A 25,778-nucleotide genomic window follows, 5' to 3' on the forward strand; every position below is an offset into this window, starting at 1 on the left:
TGTCCCATTATAGGAATAATCTCACAGCAGGATGGCTTTTCTTCACTGCCTAAAGCTTTCAAGTTCAAAGTAATCCACCTTTTTGCTCTCACTTGCTACCATTACTGTCATGAAAATAACAATCTCTTAATTGCTTGTTGGAAATAATCTGCATTTTTATATCGTCCTTAGACTTGAATTTTCCAGCTCTCTATTCCACATAAAGTTAGTCTCCCTTAGAGAGAGCTCTAGTGCTTTCTGTTCCTATGGCCTAAGTGTCCCCTTTGGCAGGTACTTTGAATTACTGCTGCACAATACAAAAGTCCATTGTGTTTGTAGTATTTCTTACAGGCAGCTGTACAGAATTGGGACCATGTCCAGTCTTGTAAGCTTGTCTTTCCTTCTGATTGTGGAGCCTCTGCCCTACAAACAAGCTGAGGCTGGGGTTATTTGAGACCAGTATTCTTGTCCTGTCATGCATGAGGTAACTAACATTTATGTCTTACAAGAAGTATGTGTGTAGAGAAAGGAGAATCAGACTTTACTTCCTGAAATACAGATGTACAATACAGAGCTGAGGAAGATAAGGAATGTTGATGACCAATAAAATCTTCCAGAAGAAACACAGCCTTCTACTTTGTGCTGGGAAAAGATGGAGTACTATGTTGTTGTCCCCACATACCTTGACTATAGTTTGCATTTCACTAAGGTAGAGAAAGTGGGAAAAAGCATTTCATGGCTCAAGTCTTACAAAGTATATATGTTATATTCTACTAAGACTTAATAGCTTTTCTTTAATGAGAAGTTCTTTGATTAGTGTAAGTTTTTAGAACAATCTCTGGTGCTTTCACTTTTTATAATTTTCACCAGTTATTGTTGTTTCATTGTTTGAAAAGGTCCACAGAGACCATCATGCCACCAATCTGGAAGTGATTTTTGCAAGTAACATTTTAAAGTGAACACACATGGGACTGTTCTAAGAATGACAATGATAATGAATTTTGATTGTGTCTCCAAAATTTGAGACGAATGATTTAAGTTGGGATACTTTCATTAATAATGTAAACACTGTAAATACCTGTCAAATTGTGGTATGTTTTAGATATGATATGGTTGAAACACAACCTTGTGTCATTTAACAATGAGGATATGTTCTGAGACATATATCATCAGGTGATTTTTTTCAATGTATAAATATGATATAGATTGTTTACATAAACTAAGATAGCTATAGTTTCATTGGGCAATATAATGTAATGGGATCACTATTGTATACATGGTCCATCATTAACTGTTATCTTAAAATATATCACCGGACAAAAAGAGATAATCATTGCTATAATTTTGTTGCATGTATTTTATATATAATTCATTTGCTTCATAGTGGTTATGTCACACCTTTGCCCTTCAAGCAGATAACCAGCAAACCCCGGCGGAATAGCTGTATCTGCCCATTAGCATTGTGGCTGACATACATAAGGTATGTAATAAATGTTGAAATGGGTTTATTTCATTTCCATTCATGGAAAGTTGAATGGAAAAATAGATGATTAGAGCAGTTTCTTAGTTTCTAATCTCCAATTTATCAATATAAAAATATGGTGATACCCATGTTTTAATGATTCTTCCTGAACAGAGTAATCAGAAATGATGCTATGAGTAGTAACCTAAACAGCAGGGAGAGTACAGAAAGATACATGGGATCTCCTCTTCAAATATTTTAAGAATTTTAAGATGGCAACAACAGGTCACTTAATCATGTCCTTACAAGCATGAGCACACACATATGAAACTGTCCATGCTTACTTCATTCTTAAAGTAGTATCACCAGGGACTCCTGTCATGACTGCTATTATTCATTAGTTGTACATTTGGGAGTTCACAGTAGAAGAAGGGCAAAGGGAACTCTGAGGTACTAGAAGACAGATGGATGAGAGGAATCATGACTTAAGAAAATACCAGGGAACCAAGCATTTGGAAAATATTCAATATCTTAAGACTCCATTATAATGTAAAAGCTATCCTTCATACAATTCAATTTTATTAAATTTGTGGTCACATTATTGCAATGTTAATAAACCTACATAGCTAATGGGTCAGGAGTCCCAAGTGTCCTTTGCAAGGCTTAGTACCACTTGATTCTCAAATTTGCTTTGTTGGAGTAGTTGTGGTTGTATCTTCTAGATTTACGGCAGTAATTCCAGAAATTCTTTGATAGTAGCTCCTGTTGTGCATGAACAAAACAGAGAAACTAGAATACTAGGTCTCCAAAATCCACTTAGCATGCAGAATGGAAATACCAGTCATTTCCAAGCCTCACCTTGACCTCTCCCCTCCACATTCCTACTTTCTTTCTAATATTCTTTATCAAACTAAGAGCACATTTTAGCAAGCCCTGATTTAACAGTAATTGACTATTATGTCATATTGTCTTGATTCATATTACCATGGAAGCTCTCATGACAAGTCCTCTTAGGGAAATCAAAATGCAATCTATTTTGATTATAAGTGATGATAGAAGACAGCACTGTGTTTCAAAGCTCAGTTTTAGCTCTTTCCCTTTTTTGAGATGATCAATGACCATAAAAATCATCATTGTAAAGATCTTGTCCATGAAGTCACCTCTCTGTTACATGATTTTAGTAATTTTCATTCCAAAGTGCTGTTACATATTTGTGCTTTTCAAATTGAGCAAGCGAGTTACTAAAAATGCTGTTAAAATACAGACTGATGAGTAAGTTTTGGTTGGAGAATTTCTAACAAGTTCTCAAGCAATGCTTCCTCTGCTCCAAATAATATTAAATAAAATTAGCCCAAACTAAAACGTGGCTATTTACCATAGTCCATTCCTGTCTCAGTCTGAAGTAACTGTCTACACCTAGGTAGCCACATCCTTTGAATTTTGGATGTACTTTCAGAAAGCTTCTTCCTAAGTGCACAGGCTATGGTCCTGAAGTCCCCACCCCAACCTCTGCCAAAACAAAAATTCACCATGAGAAATTAGGAGAGGGTAGTTGTCAGGCAGTATAAATTTCCAAGGCTTTTATTGTATAATTCAGTGAAGTTTTAGATGTGATCCCTAGTAGTTCATTATTTTCAGCCTTATTAAGCATGCTGTTCCTTCTACTACTTTTCTTACATGAAATGTGAAGCATATATTTAGGGCTATGAATATATTTAAAATATCCTGCCTTCTGATTTTTTAAGCTAAACAATCTTATTCATTGTGAAGATTTTCATCCAGAAAGCACTTTAAAACAAACATCATCAACAAAAATGCCATAGAATCTATCTTTTTATGATTTGGCAATATCTCCATGACTTAGTGCTAATTTCAAAATCACATTACTTTATTAATGTATCAGTGAATAAAATGTGGTCCATCCTTTGATTTCTGTACATACAGCACTCTCACCAGGAGCGGTTGAAGAAAAAATAACTGTTAATTGAATGTAATAAAACTTACTACTAGCTGAGGGGTTGAATATTTTAAAGCTTCTTGAAATATACTTTTTAAAGTGAGTAACCTCAGCACTAGTGAGGCTATGTTAGGAGGATACCCAGTTCTAGACTATTGAATTCCATACAAAGTAAGACTTTGTCAGAAAAACAAGCCAAAACAAACAATAAATAAGTAAATTTTATAATGTTATACAGTAATGTGTATTCAACATTGGAAGAAATATTCATTTTAATAATACTAATTGAACATTTGGCCATATGACTGGAAATTGGTATTTCAACAGTGTCTATGGATAAGAAATATTTATTATTTCATATGAAAACTCTGAAATTTAGAAGAAGCTGTTTTACCATTTTGTCATTATTAACACAGTTTCACTGAGGATTAAATAACCTAGAGAAATAGGCAAAAACATGCACTCAGCATGCAAAGTGAAGCAGTTCATTCACACATATTTTTATCTTGAAAGGACATGTTACTAAGATGTTTCAGTTCAACTCTTAATTTCTACTTAAAGCTCAATTGCCTATAGTGATTTCTATCCTCTAAAATTCTATAGTAAATGTACAACTCAAATAGTAATCATTTAATTGTATTTCACAGGTTATATTTTGTATGGATGCTGTCCCACCAGCCATAAGAGGAAGAGCTCCCACAGCAGGCACCATTCAGTTACTGTCCTTTCTCCTAATCCTGTTTTACTCTTGGAACTGTTCCATTACACTCTTTTTAATCTAGAGGTAAATAAACAATAATTCATGTTCTTAAGCATCATTCTTCTATTTTGACAATACTAAATCCTCCCTGCCCAGAAGATGCAGCTTTGTGGGGTCAATTTTTTCATGATTTTTCTGACGACATCATCCTAATCCAAACAATATTAATTGTACATAGTAAACAGGCAAAATTATAAAGTATACGCACATCAGTTCTAAATGCAGATCTTTATATACTGTCTCACTCTAAACATTAAACTTTTATACAACTTACCATTTTCAGTAAAGCTTTTTGCTTATAGAAAAGCAGACACATCATAACTATAACAAATACAAAGACAAAAACAAATGGCATCACAAAAAATATCAAAGTTTTCTTCCATCTGTCACCTAGGATTAAAAAATCACAAAAAGAGAACAGTTAGAGGCTTATACCTATTTTTAAAACTCAATTACTTAATAAACTCCTAGTAAATAGTGAAAAATTGAGTTAAGCTGTCATTCTTGTTGGTGCATGAGCACCTAGTTTTTACACAGAACAAGTTTACTAAACTGTCACAACTCTTAGCTTTACTTAGAAAAATAGCTCCCAAAAATACATTTATCTCATGATTTTACTTCAGATTTGACCATGTGAAATTCTTCATTAAAAATGATAAAATAATTTTAGTCAAACAATTCAGCAAACATGTTCTCTGTTCCTCTTAAGTCTCAATGAGTCAAGTGATCTCATCTGCTCTCATCAGATAGTGCAAGAAGCAGGATTTTCAGTAATCTTCAATGGAGATACACATGTATAATGGAGCTATTCTTTTTAAGCTCACCTTTCAAAAGGTGTCTCACAATTTTTTTCTGTTCTTTTTTGATGGTTTTAAAAGTTTAAATGGTTCTACTGCATAATGAGGAAAGAGTAATGACTAGTCAAAAGATTGTCCTTCCCAAATTAGCATCTTTTGCTTGCTGTGGAATAACAAAGTAGAATACATTGAATCTTAGACTCTAACCTACAAATGTCTCCTCATTTATTTATTTGTATCATTACTTTATGAACTTATTTTCTACTAGAAAATTACTTGTCAAATTCATAAACTCAGCTAAGATTTGAACGGTTATTTTCCAGAGAAATGGCTGACAAGTTTTCTGGCATGCAAAATTCACTGAAAGAAAGCAGGAACTTTGCTGAGGCTCTACTTCCTTTCAATACACAAGATATTACATTTATTTGACTATTATTATTCTATTTTCCAATAACTTGAAATAGCAATAATAAATTATTCCAAAGAACTAAGTGCCCATACAAGTAAAACAATATCCTCATTCCCAATTTAAGTCTACCAAAAGATATCATTAAATTAAAAAAACTTTATCATCAAAATTACTAGTAAGACTGTATGTAACACACCTGAAAGGATGTATCTTTTAGAATGTAGTTAAAAACTCATTATACATGGTTTCCCTTATTTGCAATATCTAGTATATGTATGAGTCAAGCGGAAAAGGTCAGATAATGTGATGTCAGGAAAATGAACCCTTAGATATGTATTTTAATGTTTTTTCTTTCATGCATGTGTTTCTAACGAATTTATAAGATTATCTCTTTGTTGCTTTGTATGTCCCTCCCCTACAGTATAACCCCTGCTTTCAATATATTTGATGTCAGTATAATTTGTGGAGGAGATGGGGAAAAACCAGTTGTTTAAGGATACAGGTGGACCTGATGCAACAATGAGAAGTACAAGTTGTCATGTCCAAAACGAACTTTACAACGTCGGTGGGGGGGGGGGGGGGGAGGGGGGGAGGGGGAGGATTGGGATTGGGGGGGAGGGGGGAGGTTGGGAAGTGATGTGAAGGGTAAACAAAGGAGGAGGCTGCAATGCTTGGTAAGAAATGTACACATTATCCTGCCCATGCAATTGTAACCCCTCTGTACAGTATTTTCACAAATAAAAAAAACTCATTATATCCACTTTATATAATGCATTGACTAATGACAAAATTGAAATTAAGATATAACTATACATAGACTCTCCAGATTTCTAATAGCAGTGACAAAAATAAAAAACATAGAAATAATAAGTACTTTCCGATTGCATATATGCTGTGATTACTTGAGTTCTCCCATACACTGCCAACTTTTTTATCTACAGTCCATTACCCATAAGTAAGAGGTGTACTGAATGTCTGATAAGTTTGGTCTGTTTATTTCTTGTTCCTGCTCAATTTGTAAATAAAGAGAAGTTTTTGAGAGTAGTGTTCTTTTTTTACTCCTGTGTTTCTAATTCCTGAAAGGAGTCCGATGCATTCTAAGTGCTTAATAAATGTGTAATGAGTGAGGTGGAAAAAAATAGCACTATATTCATTGGGAGATAATAGCAACCCCACTACACTAGAATCACAAGAAAGATGATAGAATTAATAGAAAGAAACCTGTCTCTACCTATAGCTGAATCCATCTCCATATACATGTAAGCAATATTAGATTTGCTTCTTTGACTATTTCATAATTACTACTCATTTCTATTAATAAAGTTAATGGATTCTGAAGTTTAATCACATTCTTTAAGCTTCTTAAGATCATACTGCTAGCTAATTTGAATGCCTTTTATGTTATCACTTTAAATCAGTGTTGGAAGTGAAGATAATGTATTTTAATCATAATAATTAGAAAATTTTTCATTAGATGTAGTACTAGAAACTTGTAAATAAGTTTGTGATGACCTATCCTTACTTTTTAGAAACTAAAAATCTAAGAAAACACTAATTTACATAGGCTCCTGATGTTATACAAAAAGAGCCAGCATATTTTCTTTACTGACAAAAAAACAGGAATGTTCATATTAAAAATACAAGACTTTGGAATAAATGAGCATGAGAAATATTGATGCATTTTATAGGAAAAAACACAATAAGACTCTTAGTTTTAAATGAATATTAGCTTTTCAACAACTCTGTCTTGTGCACCTGCTAACTTTTCTTCTCTACTGATAGACTAGATGCAACAGCCTTTAATTTTCACTATTACAAAATACAATGAACAGAAATTAATTTTTACTGTATTTGATGTAGGTATAATTTGTAAAGGGGAATATGGACCCATTGCAACAATGAGATGTATAAGACTTTACGTCAAAAAACTAACTTTACAACTTTGGCACGGGAGGGGAGGAGACGCGGGGCGGTGGGGAGGGAAGAGATGTAAGGGGAAACAAAGGAGGAGGCAACAATGCTTGATAAGAAATGTACTCATGGGCTGGGAAGATGGCTCAGTGGTAGAGCGCTTGCCTTGCATGCACGAGGCCCTGGGTTCGATTCCTCAGCACCACATAAGCAAAAAGAAAAAAGCCGGAAGTGGTGCTGTGGCTCAAGTGGTAGAGTGCTAGCCTTGAGCTGAAGAGCTGAGGGACAGCGCCCAGGCCCAGAGTTCAGGCCCCACGACCGGACCCCCCTAAAAAAAAAGAAATGTACTCATTACCTTGCCCATGTAATTGTAACCCTTCTGTATGGTATTTTCACAATAAAAAAAATACTACACCATTTAATTTTTTAAAAAAGAAGTTAATTTTGCTAGCAAACATCCCATTTAGTTGCTTACATTCCTTTAAGCACATACCTTTCCAGCATTGTTCATTACTCCACTCACTCCAAATTCCATCATCTGAGCAATATATATTCACTTTGCTTCTTACTGAAAAGCACAGTTGTTGACTTCCATTTGATGTTTGTGGGATGTTGATTTCATTTTCAACTGTGGTAGTCTGAAAGCCAAAGGGGGAGAGGGGGGAGGGGGGAGGGAAATAAGATGTCATTAGTTGACCTAACTGCAGCTAGACAGTCTGTCATTTACAAAACCATTTTAACAGAAAATACACACATAAAAAACTAGCAGGATTATCTCTTACTGTTTGATGAGATATTTTAAAATTTATCTTATTTATTTATTTTTGTCAGTCGTGGGGCTTGAACTCTGGGCCTGGGCACTGTCCCTCAACTCTTCAGCTCAAGGCAAGCACTCTACCACTTGAGCCACAGCACCACTTCCAGTTTTCTGGTGGTTAATTGGAGATAAGAGTCTCACGGACATTCCTGCCCAGCTGGCTCTGAACCATGATCCTCAGATTTCAGCCTTCTGAGTAAGTAGAATTATAGGTCTGAGCCACTTGCACCTGACCCCTTCCTTATTTCTACTTTGAATATTTTCTAGACTGCTGATGGGTTACTTGTAATAAAGAGTAACATATGGCAGGGCAAGATTTTTAGGTGGTTTTCCTGTCTATAATGTTCAATTTTGGATCTGTGTAAAATTTCCAGATTCCATAAAGCAGAAGATGCTGCATATGCTGAATTACCAAAAGATATAGCCATCATATGAATTTTTTTTCCTTTTTCTCCTTTTTTAAAAATCTGTATTTGTACAAAGGAATTGCTATTTAACAAAACAGTTTATGAATATAATGCATCTTTCAAGAATCTCACCCAATGAATCTTGTTTTTTTAGAAACTATAGAATTTTTATGGAAACTATATCCATATAGCTGTTTCTTTTCTTATTCTAGTTAACTTTCAAAATACCAGTGTAATAGTATTGAAGGATTGGCCTGAAACTTTTAGATATTAGAATATGAAAAAATGAGTGATCACAAATATGTGCTTGCACACACACACAAACAAATGCTGAAAACATTTTACATTTTAAAGAGCTGCAGAGTCTTTCTCATTCAAAATTTCTTTTTTTCTTCTTTTTTCTTTTTTATTAATAAGTTTTTTTTTATTGTGAAAATGCTGTACAGAGGGGTTACAATTACATGGGCAAGGTAATGAGTACATTTCTTATCAAGCATTGTTGCCTCCTCCTTTTTTTCCCCTTACCATTCCTCCCCTTCCTCCCATCCCCCCTCTACCAAAGTTGTAAAGTTCGCTTTTTGATATAACAAAATTTCTTTTGTTACAACTTATAGGAAGAGGCAACAATGCTGGATAAGAAATGTACTCATTACTTTGCTCATGTAACCCCTTTGTACAGTATTTTCACAATAAAAAACTTAATTAAAAAACATCCTGGGAAACATTACAATATAGACATAAGTTGACTGAGGCTTATTCTAGTTCTACCTTAATAATTTGATTCTGAAGTCAGTTCATCCCACAACCCCCAGAAACCTTGCAAATTAATCCAATTATCAATTTTGAGATTGATTTACTCTATTCTGTATATGAAATAGATTAATTAGAGCCAGTGGCTCACCTATTTGTCTCCACCTCACCCTAAATTGGAAACTAAAGAATCAAAATAATCAAAACAATGTAGGGTTAAAGGCATCACCATTTTATTGATGCTGGGAGGTAACTGGTCACACATGCACTGCTTACATCCTTTGTTACAAGTTCCATTGCTCTGGTTAAGACGTTCTCTTACAAGCCTGCCATATTCTAATCCTGACTTCATGGCTGTATTTTGTGATCGTTGCTTTTACCCAAAGACTCCCACAATCCATTTTAGTTTCTCAGCAACTTTTTCTGACAAAAATTTAGAAACAAATGACTAGGGTTTCAAGCTACATCCAAGGTTCTACGTAGCTTTAAAATTGGTGTGATTCAGCAGGATCACACCTATAATCCTAGCTACTCAAGAGGCTGAGATCTGAGGATCATGTTTCAAAGCCAGCCCAGGCAGTTATGTCCATGCAACTTTTATCTCCACTTAATCACCAGAAAACCAGAAGTGGCTCATAGAGGTAGAGTACTAGCCAGTGCCCAGTCTCTGAATTCAAGCCCCAGGACAAAATTGTTGTGGTGATTATACTTTTAGATGGCAAAAAAGCTTTCTTGGGTCCACTAAATCTAGCTCTCTGTAAATTTGACATACTTATCATCTTCCCTTCATCATATGGATAGCAATTGATTTTGGTTCTCAAGTTCCCTCTTTTATTTAAAAACCTGCATTTATGATTTTCCCAAATAAATGCAATATTCATACCATACAGGAAGAATTATCTTCTGTGAACATAATTTCATAAATGAAACATCTTGCAGGAATGGGTCCTTCAGGTGTGTTCCACTTCAGATTAACTTCAAATGAATTCTTCACAGCAAGACTAAGAGTGTTTGGTGGCAAAGGTTTAACTGAAAAACATAAAGGAAACCATTTTAACATAGAGTTTGCAGTAGCTCTTACCCAATCCTGGGCACATCTGATATCAAAAGCATTCAAGGATAAACCACATGGTTCCAGGTTATCTTCTATTATATGAATAAAAATCAGAGTTGTTTGCCAACCAAGGAGAGCTTATTGAGATATTTGAGTTGTTTTTTTTTTTTGGTCCGGTCATGGGGCCTGAACTCTGGGTCTGGGCACTGTCCCTCAGCTCTTCAGCTCAAGGCTAGCACTCTACCACTTGAGCCACAGTGCCACTTCCGGCTTTTTTCTTTTCGCTTATGTGGTGCTGAGGAATCGAACCCAGGGCCTCCAGCATGCAAGGCAAGCGCTCTACCACTGAGCCACCTTCCCAGCCCCCAATATTTGAGTTTTTTAAACAACACTTTTAAAATATAAATGTCACATTAGTAAATATTTAAGCCCAAGAGAAATGTTAGAAGACCCAAACCATTGCAATATTTTCCCCATTTTGCAACTTTAAAAATAACCACCCGAACAGGTATCACTATTCCTCTTACTGGTAGCTAACCCTTATGTAGTGCTTACATAGTACCTAGAAAGTGGCCCAACCCGATTCAAACAAACGTCTGACTGATTATTAAATCTTTTAATGGTTATAACTAGAACTAGACTTAGAAAATAGCCAACCCCTTATCTAGAGGCCTCAGAATAAGATTTCATAAGTACTCCATGGCTAAACCAGACTTCAAAAATTTGCTTCATACTTTACTCCATTTCTGCTCCCTTTACACTTCCTTAAGTCTTTCTATCTCTTTCATTCTCTCACATTCTTGCTCTCATCTACCTCTTTCATTGGAAAAACTAGAAACAATGAATTTGAATTTAAAGTTGTTTGTTTATATCACCTATATTTTGAAGCTGAAAAATGAAATAGCTGGATCTGATAGGTTTGGATTTTGATGATCCATTAACACAGATAAAGAAATCTTTATAGTCCGATGACTCCAAATAGGGCATCCTGCATCCAGTGTTCTTTCCATGAGCTTTGATGTAATCAACACACTGTAATGCATGATCCAAGCCCTCATACCTGTAAAAAGAAGCATTTAGAGAATTAAACTTAATGATATAACATTTTCAATTGTCTTAATATGTCATGTAAATAAGTCAATTGAATAACAAAATATTTCAAATGTACCTACTGTTTACCATATGTATGATAAATGCTAGGGTTACAACAGCAGGTAAAACAGATCTTTTATAGGGTTTCATAGAGTTCATAATCCAATGGGAAATGTCACAAACTCCAAAGAAAAAATAAAGATCTTACTCATATCCTTAGTTTATGGCAACTCGTCAACAGAGTCTAAAAATCCAACACAAAGATTTCTATTAAGAAAATCTTGGTGGGGGCTAGGAAGGTGGCTCAGTGGTAGAGCGATTGCCTTGCATGCATGAGGCCCTGGGTTCAACTCCTCAGCACCACACAAGCAGGAAAAAAAAGCCGGAAGTGGCGCTGTGGCTCAAGTGGTAGAGTGCTAGCCTTGAGCTGAAGAGCTGAGGGACAGCACCCAGACCCAGAGTTCAGGCCCCACGACCGGACCCAAAAAAAAGAAAATCTTGGGTCATGTTGCCTTTTAAGTGTTTTACCAGGAAAATTATTTTACAAGAAATTATATTTTAAAGCAGAATTACAAAGAATATTGTTTTTAATCAAATGAATTAAAATCTTCAACACAACACACTCAAAGTATAAATCTCAGAAAATCCAACTTGGGTGGGCCAGGCACAAAAATTATGTTAAATGAAGAAAGTCAGGCCCAGAGACACAAAGAATGCATGGTTTCTCCTATATGTGGAAGCTAGATTTAGCTTATAAACTTGAGTGGTATGCAAATGTATAAAAATATATTAACTGAAAAATGATAGATTCCGGGGAGATCTTAAACAATGAAATTCCTCAGAAAGGCAAAATCAAAGTTCAACAAAATGAAATACTAGAAAGCAGGTGCTTGAAAGGGAAGAATGCAGCCAAGAATCCAATGATCCAATATATACCCTACAAACTTAAGAAGAGTGAAGGAAAGACTAGGTAGGGGAGGAATAGGTGAGAATGTTGCAAGGGGTGACATTGATCAACTGCTTTGTACAACCACTTCAAGATGATAATAAAGACAAGAAAGAGAAGTTGGCAAGTAAATGTTTAATTTTCACATTCTCCTGAACAAGAAATAAAGAAATGTTATCATATCATTTAAAGTGAATCTTATTCCAGTAAAAAAAAAAGTGAAAGGAAATTGGGGGAGAGGGGTTCGTTTTAATTTCCAAAATAACAAATGCATGGTTTGTTTTCTTAAATAATATTTTAAGGGGCTGGGGGTTTAGCCCAGGGGAAGGGCACCCGCCTGGCGTGCAAGACCCTGGGTTCAGTCCTCAGCCCTGGAAAAAAAGAAAAAAATAATAATATTTTAAGAATAACTTACTTTATAAAATATGATATTCGCCTTAAAATCAGCCCAAAACACCTTTAAAAGGCTAAAGAGCATTTAACAAGTTGCTACAGGTCTTTACCTTAAGCAGAGTTGGAAAAATTATAATCTATTAGTTACAAGAAACAGTTCACTTGATTTACACGTGGGAGACTTGAGTGCTGGGCCTGAATTTATAGAGATTGACTTTCTACCAAAGGAAAAGTTTAAAGATATCTTTTAAAACATTAATATTTGTTTCTCCCTATTTGAGAATAAAATTCTGTTAAAGGTGAACAATGAACAAAAGGGCAAGTGATTTGTCTTATTGATACTTTTATTTTTTAATTACCTAGAATATTGTCTGCTTTTACCTAGAATATTGTCTGCTTTTAGTAGATGGTTAATATTTGTTGAATTAATGAAAAATGATTAGAAATAGTCCCATCCAATTTCAAGTGTGGAAATTGAGATCCTAAAATCAGAAATTACTGGCCAACGTCTAACTGTTAAATGATGTGAGAACAGGGATTAGAGCTCAGTTTTGGGGAGCATTAATAGTTTACATGTAGTCACATAAATTAAAATTTTGTAAATATAGATGCCATAAAAATCTAGGCCTAAAGCTCACAAATAGTAGCACTTGGCCCATTAGTCAATTTGCTTTATTTCATAAATGCCTATGTTCTGATCTTTACCTATTAATTTGCAAGGAAATCACAATTTGTTCTATTGGTTTAGTTAATATTAGTGAAAATCTACTCTGGGCACAGCACTCTGGAGGTAGTCAAGAGAAATGAAAGAAATTATTTATTTTTTTTGGGGGGAGTCCTGTCGTGGGGCCTGTATTCTGGGCCTGGGTGCTGTCCCTCAGCTCTTCAGCTCAAGGTTAGCGCTCTACCACTGAGCCACATTCCCAGCCCCGAAAGAAATAATTTAAAGCCCATCAATATCCTAAAAGCTTAAGGAGACAAAGCACACATATGTGATAACTTCAAATATCATCTGGGCAATAAACAAGAACTCAAAAAGCATGGTTCAGAGAAAAACTAAACAGAAGTTAATGTGAGCTGTAAAGGGTCATTGAGGCCATTCTAGAAGACAATGCACACCAAGGCATAAAAGGTTACCACATGGCTGAAAGTAGAGCTGGACTGAAGTAGAACAAGATATTCACATTGTTGATAGTAGAATCTAATGTTGGAAAATCATTGATATAATGAAACCAAGACTTAAATAGCAGCCTCAATTCTATCCTGAAGGCTATACGTAGACACTAAAGGTTTTTGAATATGGGGTTGGCATATGAAGATGGAGGTAGAGGAAGATGAAGATGAAGCTGCCCCTACTATGCAGAATAAACAGGAAAAGGCAGATTAGAATATGAAAGATTAGAAGTAGATTAAACATTGGGCAACTATAGCAATAATCCAGGTAGGAAAGGAGAGGAAGAGAATCTTACAATAGAGGTGGGAAACAACACATATGCCAATCTGCAAAGGAATGCTAAAACATGGTTGTCTTTGTTGTCATCAAACGATTAATGAACAAAAGAACTAGAATCGAGGTGGCTCTAAAAGCTTTGGTGATAGTTAACTATAGGAAATATTTTAATCCAGCTTAATATGTACTCTTCTAAGAGGCAAGAATAAAAAATATAGGGGAAACAAAGGAGGAGGCTACAATGCTTGATAAGAAATGTACTCATTTTGCTCATCTAATTGCAACCCCTCTGTACAGTATTTTCACAATAAAAAATAAATAAAAATTTTTAAAAAAGAATAAAAAATATGCCCAAATATTTTAGAACATAACTCTGAAGGAGGAAAAATTTAACCCAGTATAAAAACAGTGACCTTATTCCGATATTACTTCATAGGATTCATTGCCACATCTGTAGTCTAAGACCACTTACTCCCATTCTAAACCCAAATAATTATAATTATCATAAATATAACCCTGATAAATATAGTGATTTTAATTTTAAATATAGCTTCTTATATAGTGGATTAATTTTGATTTTCATTTTTCTAATAGAGATTTCTAAGCATAGAAATACTTACCAGAAAAACAAGTTGTAATTGGTTTCAATATGTTCACCAATGCCAGGTTTCCAAGAACAGACTAAATACTGCCAGTTATGATACACACAATTCATATCCTGAATCTTAGATTCCACACTTCCTAAGAAATGAATGAACTGTGAATATTTGAAAGGCATTGTGATGAATCATTTGTGAAATAATTAGGCAATTTTATTTTATTTCCTTTGGCCCTATCACTTCATTTAACAAACAGCATGCATAATATTAAAAGGAAGTTATTCAAAATCACTTTAGTATAAGTGAGACATTCAAAATTAAAAACCTTTTAAGTGTTCATTTAGTGTGTTCTAAACTATGCAAATGATTATTCCAGGATATGACAAGTAGTTGAACAAATCTTCACACAGGTTCACTGATATTTCACAAACCTGAGAACTATATTAATATAATGATATGTAGGTTTTGCTAAACATATTTTGTGGTTGAAAGAATTTTAAAAAGCCAGGACTGGGAAGGTGGCTCAGTGGTAGAGTGCTTGCCTTGAATGCATGAGGCCCTGGGTTCGATTCCTAAGCACTACCTAAGCAGAAAAAGCTGGAAGTGGCGCTGTGCTCAAGTGGTTAAAATGAGTTGAAGGGAGCTGAAGAGCTAAGGGACAGCGTTCAGGCCAATGACTGACAAAAAAAAAAGAAATTTAAAAAGCCATTCATTCGTTACTAAGGATTCTATTTTGTTCCACAGTGATAGAGATCCACTGTATATACAACCTGGAATCTAAGGATTATGGAATTTATTCACTATACAGATTGTTCTGGAATATTAAATGTGAAAGAGGAGTATTGTTGTAACCTTGTTCTGGTTTCCAATAAGTAGCTTCTGACCATGAACTTTGAACTTCTGATCCATTTGTACATTGGCTTGACAAAAGTGTGTGTACTTTTGCTTCAACTCCTTTGTTAAGATCAAATCCATCTTTGTAGTGTAGATTCTTAGTAATGATAGTCTGTTTGATGAAAATAAGAAACCAGGTCAAGTTTAGAAACACCTATAGTATAATGAGCCACATTAACAGACTGAGAAGTCATTAACACCTATCCAGGAGGGTTCCTCATATCTAAAACGTGCCTGATGGTTATCATCTAAAAGGTCCCACATATATTATGGCCAAGCTCACCTCTACACACTATATCATTAAAGATCATTTGAATCTTAACATCTCACTCAAAGCAAAAAAGAAAATCACAAACTTCTAGAATGGGAAAAAAAGGTGTTTATGGTAGATACATGAGCTCTAAGACACTTGGAACCACATAGATAATTTTCGCATTATATATAATAGCAACTGATTTGTCCTCTTTCAAATATAGTATGAATCATTCAGAAATCACATAAAATAAAATCCTACAGGGAACCAGAGAAAGCTGGAGGATGAAAATTGTATGTTAATAGTTCTCTATCTCCCTCCCCCTGTCTTTTGTAGGATAATTTGAACTCAAAGCCACTCACTTTTGAGGTTTGCAAGGCTGATGCTGTACACTTGCTTTACTTCCAGCCTGGATTTTTGTAGTTATTTGGATACAGACTTTTGAAGATTTTTCTGCCCAGGTTGGCCTCAAGCCACAGTCCTCTGGATTTCAGCCTCTTGAATAGCTATGAGTACAGGCTTGAGCTAGTGGAGCCTGGCATACATTATCAGTTCTGCTCCATACATACTTGACCCGAATTGTCCCTTGGAACTACCTAGCTGAATAAGGAGTTAATAGAATGTCTTCTTCAACAAGATTTCTGAAGAGCATGATTGCTGAGTGTATAAATAGTTTAAAATCCAATACAACTCCATGGAGACTTTTATTATAATATATGCAATATATGCAAAGATCCATGCTGTGAGTTGGATACAAAGATAAATAAGACTTGGTTTGTGTAGAGGAAATCCTCACAGAACACTAGCATATATGAGACACATATCTAAGTATACAATTGCTATGTACAAAATATGGCTTGAGGGATACCTCAAGGGCTCCTCCTGCTTAAATTTAGTCCTTAATGTAGCAATGCTGGGAGGTGATAGGGTTTCTAAGAGGTAATAAGGTCACTGAGAACACTGCTTTCAGGGCAGTGCAATGGTAGTGCAATGCTAGCTCGCACTGTAAGAGTGGCTTAAAAAAGCAAGTCTTGTCTCTTCCCACAATCTAGATTTTTATCTCACCATGTTACCCCTTTCACATCTGCTGCCACTATGATGCCATCTACCGTGAAGCCCTCACAAAAGACAGGCCAAATGGGGACATACCATCCTGAACTTTTGGCCTTCAAAACCATAATTAAGATAAACCTCTTCTCTTTATCCATTATGAAGCCTAAAGTATTTTCTTATAGCAACAGAAAATGGATTTGTATTGTAAGCAACTAGAAAATATAGTAAAATGGCTGGGCGCCAGTAACTCATACCTGTAATCCTAGTTACCCAGGAGGCTGCGATCTAAGGATCACAATTCAAAGCCATCCTAGGCAGGAAAGTACATGAGACTCTTGTCTCTAATAAACTACTCAGAAAAGGCTAGAAGTGGCACGGTGGCTCAAGTGGAAGAGCACTTGACTTGAGCAAAAAGATTCAGGAACAGTGACCAGGACCTGAGATAAAGTCTCAGAACTGGCAATACACACACACATATATATGCATATATAATATATATATGGTAAAATGTATATCACATTTTATTGATTTACTCATCTGTTATAGGACATTTGGACTGATTCCATATCCTTGCCATTGTGAATAGTGAAAGAATGAACATGAACGTGAAAGTATCTTTGCTGTATCCTGGCTCATGATGTTCTGGGTAGATGCCCAGGAGTGGTATTGCTGGGTCATAGGGAAGATATATGTTTCTACTAGTTTACATTCCCCCAACAATGCAATACACAATGGAATTTTACTCAGCCATTAAAAAGAATGATTATGTCATTTGCAGGGAAATTGATGGACCTGAAACAAATCATACTAAATTGAGGTAAGCCAAGCTCAGAGAGACAAATGACACATTTTCTCTCAAATGTGGAAACTAGATCTAAAATAGAACTGAACATGAAAAACCTATACAGGACCCTAGATATTCACACCCAAACAGACTAAAGGATGCCCTTAGGGGAGGAACCCTAGGTGTAACTTCTCTGAGCATTTAAAATATTATTTATTAAAACAAACTCCAGGAAATGCAAACATGATTTTATGTTATGTTTTTGGAGAGGGTGGTAGTGTTTGTTTTGCTTTGTTTTTTTTCTTTTAGTGGGGCAAAAAGGGGTGCAGAAAGGGAGAGAAGAAGAGTGAACAAATGTAATCATGTTATTGAGTATACAATAAGTGAAAAATGTCCTATGTAACTTGTGGGCAGGGATGCAAGGGGGACACTGGGGGAAAGCAAAGGAAGGGGGGACACTGTCTGAGAAAAGACGAGTACTCATTACCTGACTTATAAAATGGTCATCACTGTATACAATACTTTAATAATAACAATAACATTCTATTTTTTTAAATATGGAGAAATGCTAAATAGTCTTCATAGCCTAAATTCTATAGAACCAAGTACTTTTGTTTCCTGTGCTTGCAGTGTTACTGGTAGTCCTGAATGGGATGGAAATAAATCTGACAGGATGCACAGGCGACAGACAAATTCTTGGCAGTGTGTTATAAACTAAACAGAAATATTGAGATCTAGAATAGACACTGAAGTGTCACAACAAAACACCAAATAGCCACTGTCATATTGTTTTACTTACATTCCATCTTTGACTATCTACACTTCGGTATTTTAGAACATACTCTACTGTGCATTCTTCATAATTATCCAGAGCCAGTGGAGGTTGCCATTGCATATGAAGATAACCTAAATATCCAGGGTCCACGATTTCAAAATTCTGAGGAGGGTTAACTGAAATGAAATTTAAATTATTTTTTAAGTTGCCTTGGTATTTTATGAGGACAATTACTAACTATAGATTATTTCTAAGCTGATGATGAACAGCATATAATAAATTCATACAATTAAGTATTTCATAGACACAAAATAAATGAAGTACAAGTATATGCCATAACACAAAAAAATCCCTGAAACATAAATGCAAAAGGATAATCACAATTACCACATATTATTTGATTATATTTATAGTAGATGAATGGATCAAGAAAATGTGATATATATATATATATATATATATATATATATATATATATATATATATATATATATATTCTGTCCCTCAGCTCTTCAGCTCAAGGCTAATGCTCTACCACTTGAGACATAGCGCCACTTCCAAAACTATTTCTTTTTTTTCTTTTTTCTTTACTGTGAAAGTATCATACAGAGGGATTACTATTACATGGGCAAAGTAATGAATCCATTTCTTATCAAGCATTGTTATCTCCTCCTTTGTTTCCCCTTCCCATCAATTCCCATCTCCCCACCAACCCCCACCCCCACCCCCACCTCGCCAAAATTGTAAAATTCATTTTTCAACATAATGTCTTGTACATCTCATTGTTGCAATGGGTCCACCTGTATCCCTATTTAAAGAATTTGTTTGTCCCTTCCCCTCCACAAATTATACCTACATCAAATACAGTGAAAACAGGGGTTATACTATGGGGGAGGGACATACAAAGCAACAAAAAAATCTTATAAATATGTTAGAAACAATAGCAAGAAGGAAAAACTATTTGAGTCCTTATCTTGGGGTTCATTTCACCTAACATCAACTTATCTGAGTGCTCCTTCTTGTCTCAGACATTCACTAGTTATTGGAAATAAGGGAAACCATGGGACCTATGTTTCTTTGGGCCTGGCTTGCTTCACTTAGTATAATTTTTTCCAAAGCTTTCCATTTCCTAACAAATGGGGAGATGTCATTCTTTCTGATGGAGGCATAGCATTCCATTGTGTGTATATACCACATTTTCTTGATCCATTCATCTACTGAGGGGCATCTGACTTGGCTCCATATCTTACTATGGTAAATAATGCTGCAATAAACATAGTTGTGCTGGTAGCTTTAGTATGGTTTTGTTTGTGATCCTTTGGGTAAATGTCCAAAAGTGGGATTGCTGTGTCATAGGGGAGCTCTATGTGGAGTCTTTTGAGGAATCTCCATACTAGTTTCCAAAGTGGTTGAACAAGTTTACACTCCCACCAGCAATGCAGTAGGGTTCCCTTCTGTCCACATCCCCTCCAGCATCTGTTGTTATTAGAGCTCTTGATTATAGCCATTCTAACTGGGATGAGGTGGTATCTCAATGTTGTTTTGATTTGCATTTTTTATGGCTAGGGAGGTTGAGCATTTCTTCATGTGTCTATTGGCCATTCTTATTTCCTCTTCAGAGAAGTTTCTCTGTAAGTCTTTAGTCCACTTATTTATCGGGCAATTGTTTCTTTGAGGAATTGTTGTTGGGGGATTTAATTTTTTTTCCAAAACTATTTCTGACAATCCATCTACTAGTTATACTTTTTCATAGTATAGGTTGAAAAGACAGTCGATATTCCGACATTTTTAAAGAACCCATTAAAATCCATTTTTTACTTACCTTTTATCTCTGTGTTTGAAGACAAAGTACAGCCAAATATTATGCAGATAAAAAAGATACATGTACTTCTAACATCCAGACAAACAAAAGCCATTTCTCCAAGATTTAATACCTTGAATTATTGTCAATCTAAAAAGAAAAAAATATGGCATAGTAACTTTATCTTACTCCAAACAATCAAGTGACTAAAAATGATTAATAATACTTTTGGGAGATATTGTTGTACTTTCTGCTAAAAGTTGGATAAAGCTATGATCCTTAAACCACTGAAAAAGAAATAATCAAGTTTGGAACGAGTATAATGTGAGTGGGAAGGTTCTAGTCTCGTCTTTTTAATAAGAGTAAAATCAAAGCAAAGCAAACAAAATATCTGGTCATACCGACATATCACCCTTCTCTTCAAATAGCCTTCTTTGTGAAACAGGGGTCTGACCCCCATAGTGTTCCTACTGGTACACAGAGGGCATTGTGGCATCAATAGTCTCCATAGTGATCATATTCCCTAGCAACAGAGGAAAAGATTAATAAATTCTCTAACAAACTATCTTTTACCTTTCTCCTGAGAGAGCTCAGAACCTACACCAAAGTCTGCTACACCTACAAAGCAGCAATTATAGGCATGCATAGCCAAGCCTGGCCTAAAATATTCTATTTTTAAAGAAAACTTAGTGCCAGTTGCTGGTGGCTCATGCCTGTAATCTTAGCTACTCAGGAGGTTGAGAGCTGAGGATCACAGTTCAAAGACAACCCGGGCAGGAAAGTCAGTGAGACTCCTACCTATAATAAACTACTCAGAATAAGCCAGAGGTGTCACTGTGGCTCCGTGGTAGAATACTAGCCTTGTAAAAAAGAATCTCAGGGACAGTGGTCAGGACCTGAGTTCAAGCCCCAAGACTGCCACAAAAAGAATTTTTTAAATTAGTATTCCCAGGTCCACACATTTCTGAGTCTATATTTCTGGAACCAACAATTTCACAAACTGTTAAGGATTAAAGGTCACTTATTCCAAGATTCATACATGACCTTTCTTTTCTCCTGCATAGATTAATTCAAAGAGACAATTCCTATACCATTTTCATCCAATCTGGTCCCTCTATATTATTCCAATGTTGATACATGTCCATTAATGACTAAGATCAAATTGGAGGTAACTAATTTATCTGAAACAATGTTAGTCAAATTATTCTTTAGATAATAGTAATTGAAATACAAACTGGCCTAAGATTACAAAGCAAACACCTCTTGATTCCCAATGCTTTGCACTTCTGCCCTACATGCTAGGTCTCAAATATTTGATTCAACATTACAAAAGCATTTCTTTTGGGACTTCCTTCCATCTGTGGTTCCTACAGTTATTTAACCTGGCTGAATCAATATTATGCTATTTTTTAACATTCTATGCTTCATAAAATCATAAAAGGATTCCATTTCTCTTGCTGAGATCCAGCACATCTTTCAGTCTCCTCAATTCCTCTCTCTTCATCTCTACCCCAGGGTAGTCCATTGATTCATCTGTAAGTAGCTAAGTAGACCCAGAAAACCGAAAGTGGTGCTATGGCTCTAAGTGGTAGAAAGTTGAGCAAAAGAGCTCAGGGACAATGCCCAGGTCCTGAACTCAAGTCCCATCACTGACCAAAAAGGAAAAGAAAAAAGAAAATTACCAATCTTCCACAGATCTGGTCTCATATAAGATGACAATATAGATGAACATATTGGGTACTACTGGACCTACAGAATTAAGTGTGACTTGAGCCCCATAACCTCTATGACAACCAAACCGTTAAAATGCTTTTAGAAAAATCCTAACAGTTCTTTTATCACTCTCTCTGTAAAATTTTCATAGCCCTGAAAAATGGGTAGCATAAATGCTAAATAGTTTAAAAATTATTTGCTTCTATTCTCATTATAGGCTACTGAAATCTGACTAGTTATTAAATTAGAAATCATGGATCTGCCTAATGCATTTAAGCATAAGAAATGGGATAGGTTCCTTTTGAAGCCATTTATAGATAAATCACAAAATGAGTTCCTGAATTAGATTTAGAATCTGACAAAGACTTTTCAAATGAGCACTGGAATATGGTACACAGATTTTTAAAAAAGAAAGAATAAAACAAATGAGCCAGGGTATAGTTGTGACACTATATCCTGGTTCATTTGCCAAACATCATGCTCCACCATTGTCCCAGAGTACTCAATACAGCTGAAGCTACTGCTTGGTACAATGGCCAACAGATCCCAGCAACAACCTCAATAGGAACTTTACCAATTTTAGAGCTTAGTCATTTTCCTCATCTATATATCCTTACAGTTGCAGTTTCATATAGGGCCCTCCCTTCAAATTGCTATCTTGGCTCTGAGGCCACCTTATTAGGTAAACTATTCCCTGTTCCTACTTTCTTAGAAATGCCCTCTCGCTTCTTGGAAAACTCCACAGTTATGTATATATTCTTAGCATATCATTAAACATTATTGATATCCTGGTACATTTGGCTCATGCCTATAATCCTAGTACTCAGAAGCTGAGATCTGGAAAATCTCAGTTCAAAGCCAGACTGGACAGAAAAGTCCAGGAAACTCCATCTCCAAAACGGCCACCAAAAAGCTGGGCTGCAAGCATAGTTCAAAAGATAGAATGCCAGTCAAGAAAGCTTAACACTTGGTACCATAAGAAAAAAATCTATTCATACAAATGCTTAAGCGTATGAGCTCTGAGTACTTGACATTTCATCAAGCTGACATCCCTCAGTTTCCTTTGGGGTGTACTATTACTTTATGATCAATTCTATTTTTATAAAACCTAGAATTTGCTTATGTAAATCTAATAAAGTCTTCCATGAGTTAATGCCTTAATTCTTTCTTCTTTGAAAGCAAGGACTTGCCATCTGTCTCCCCTGACAAATATGAACAAAATTGTTGTTGGCTTACAAATTATGAGACTCATTAGGGCAGCCAGGGCTTTACCAGGAAGACTTGAACTTTCTACAATGAGGACAAAGGTGAGATGAGAAGGAAATGCAGATATGTAAGATTTGAAAAGTTTCAGATATAGTCTATACCCTGTGTTTCACAGATACCACCACGGATGTGGTCTGATTTCTTTATTTCTGTGTGTGTAATGAAGAAGATAATTTTACTGTCAAAGAAAAATATCCATTATGAATTGCTGGATGAGAACTAGAATTAATCTAAACATATGTGGCAATTCAAAAGTATGATTTCTCAAAGTTATACTAATTATCTCCCTTCCATCAAAAATTAAAGCAATTAATTACACACTATTGGAAGAACAAAAAAACTGAAAAAGGTATGATGCAACTTAAAAGCAAATAATACATAGCATGATTTGGAGAATTAAGGTTATGAGAGAAAACAATCCATTTCTTGATGCTTGGAATGTAGAATTGGATAAGCAGAGGATATATGTATCCTGGTTTACCTGTGAATACTTTTATTTTCTCAAAAACATCACTATTAATTATTGGTTTGAAGCAAAAGTCATTTGAATTTATTCAGCACTTCTGGAAACAGAAGAGTCAATAAAAAGTGTGTAGTGAGCCGGGCGCTGGTGGCTCACGCCTGTAATCCTAGCTACTCAGGAGGCTGAGATCTAAGGATCGCGGTTCAAAGCCAGCCCCGGGAAGGAGAGACTGTGAGACTCCTATCTCCAATAAACCACCAGAAAACCGGAAGTGGCGCTGTAGCTCAAGTGGTAGAGCGCTCCCCTTGAGCTGAAGAGCTGAGGGACAGCGCCCAGGCCCAGAGTTCAAGCCCCACGACTGACAAAAAAAGTGTGTAGTGACTGGAAAGTGGTTCAGTGGCAAAACACTTGCTGCGTATAGGTCAGAGCAGACTTTGTGATCTCCTTATTTTTATTTTTTGAATATTTTATTATCTTTAAGTAGTTATACAAAGGAGTTGCCATTCAAAAAGTAGTTTATGAAAATAGTGCCTCTTGATAAATGTCACTCCTTTTAACATTCTTACTCACCTCTTCCAACCCCACCCCTTCCTCACTGTTCTTAATTTTTTAGGTTTTATATTGGATTTTTTGACATTTAACAAAGCAATTTACTTATAAAATACATCTGATATGGATCATCCCTTCATCATCTTCACTCCACCTTTGCCCCACCCTTTCCATTATTTTTCTCAGTTCTGTGGCATCTATAATGCATTCCTGTGTGTATTCTACTAGTACCCATTTCCTGGGACTTATTTTGTTGGACTCTATGTTAGACTTTCTAAAGAATTATATTATTTGCACTGTCCATATAAAGTCTATTATACTTCAGTAAATTCACTTATAACCCCTTGCATACCACCCAATGTATTTACTTATAGATTTGTAGGTACATTCTAGCTCCCACAAATGAAGGAAACCATGTAACCTGTGTTTCTCTGGGTCTGGATTACTTAATGTAATTTTTTCCAACTCTTTCCATTCCCTTACTAACTGTACATTATCATTCTTTCTCATGGATGAGTAGAATTCCCATGTGTTCATATACATATTTTCTTGATCCACTCATCCATTTAGGGGTGTCTGGGCCGATTCCATATCTTGCCTGTAATACATAATACTGCAACAAACATGGTTGTTCTGGTAGCTTTAGTGTAGCCTGGTTTGTGGTCAATTGGATAAATGCCCAGGAGTGGAATTGCTGGGTCATAGGGTAGTTCTATGTATTGGTTTTTGAGAATCCTCCATACTGTTTTCAAAAGTGGTTGAATAAGCTTACATTCCCACAAATATGGTAATAGAATTACCTCTTGGCCACATCTCTCCCAGCATTTATCATTGCTATTGTTGTTGACAATGGGCATTCTAATTGGGTTGAGGTGGAATCTCAGCGTTGTTTTGAATTGCATTTCCTTTATGGTCAGAAATGGAGAACATTTCTTCATGTGTCTGTTGGCCACATTTACTTCTCTTGAGAAGTCTGTCTTTAAGTCATTATCCCATTTATTAATTGGAGCCCTAGTATTTCCCCTACCATTTCCTGTAAAAGTTTCATGTTTTCTAGGCTTACATTGAAATCTTTGCTCCATTTTTAATTGATGCTGGTGCAAGTGATACATAATGATCTAGTGTCAGTTTTCTGTATGCGCATATCCAGTTTTGCCAGTACCATTTATAAAGAGGCTGTCTTTCTTCCAGCTATGTTTTGGACTTCCTTGTTGAATATTAGAAAGCCATAGGTCTGTGGGTTCATTTCTAGGTCTTCTGTTCTGTCCCATTGGTCCTTCTTGGGCTTATTTTTGTGTAAAGATCTCCTTATTTTGAAAAGTGAGAAAATAACTGCCAGAGTAAGATAAATGTTCTGCTTTATACAACTTATGTAACAGAGCTATGCCTGAGAACCAGGCTTCTTGAATCCTTTCATTAACAAATTTTCTTTTTTTTTTTTTTT

The 25,778-nt window shown here is 35.6% G+C and overlaps 1 protein-coding gene across 5 annotated transcripts in view; it reads right to left on the bottom strand.

The window, feature by feature from the left end:
- Positions 1 to 2,004: 2,004 nt before the first annotated feature.
- Il13ra2 (interleukin 13 receptor, alpha 2) overlaps positions 2,005 to 25,778 on the bottom strand; it is a 64,326-nt gene continuing 40,552 nt past the window's right edge. For 4 of the 5 annotated variants that reach the window (XM_013035952.1, XM_013035953.1, XM_013035951.1 and 1 more), the window contains 9 exons: positions 20,365 to 20,493; positions 18,567 to 18,718; positions 15,636 to 15,789; positions 14,805 to 14,925; positions 11,179 to 11,363; positions 10,133 to 10,278; positions 7,769 to 7,913; positions 4,433 to 4,548; positions 2,005 to 2,203 (listed from right to left, as the gene is read on the bottom strand). In XM_013035952.1, the coding sequence (XP_012891406.1) occupies positions 2,105 to 2,203; positions 4,433 to 4,548; positions 7,769 to 7,913; positions 10,133 to 10,278; positions 11,179 to 11,363; positions 14,805 to 14,925; positions 15,636 to 15,789; positions 18,567 to 18,718; positions 20,365 to 20,458 (1,212 nt within the window). In that variant the 5' untranslated portion in view covers positions 20,459 to 20,493 and the 3' untranslated portion in view covers positions 2,005 to 2,104. Of the gene's footprint in view, positions 2,204 to 4,432; positions 4,549 to 7,768; positions 7,914 to 10,132; positions 10,279 to 11,178; positions 11,364 to 14,804; positions 14,926 to 15,635; positions 15,790 to 18,566; positions 18,719 to 20,364; positions 20,494 to 20,744; positions 20,766 to 25,778 lie in introns of those variants that run through there. The other variant, XM_013035955.1, reaches the window with a different exon arrangement.

This window comes from Dipodomys ordii, unplaced genomic scaffold (genome assembly GCF_000151885.1).
Source record: "Dipodomys ordii isolate 6190 unplaced genomic scaffold, Dord_2.0 Scaffold233, whole genome shotgun sequence".
In the NCBI taxonomy this organism is placed as follows: Eukaryota; Metazoa; Chordata; class Mammalia; order Rodentia; family Heteromyidae; genus Dipodomys; species Dipodomys ordii.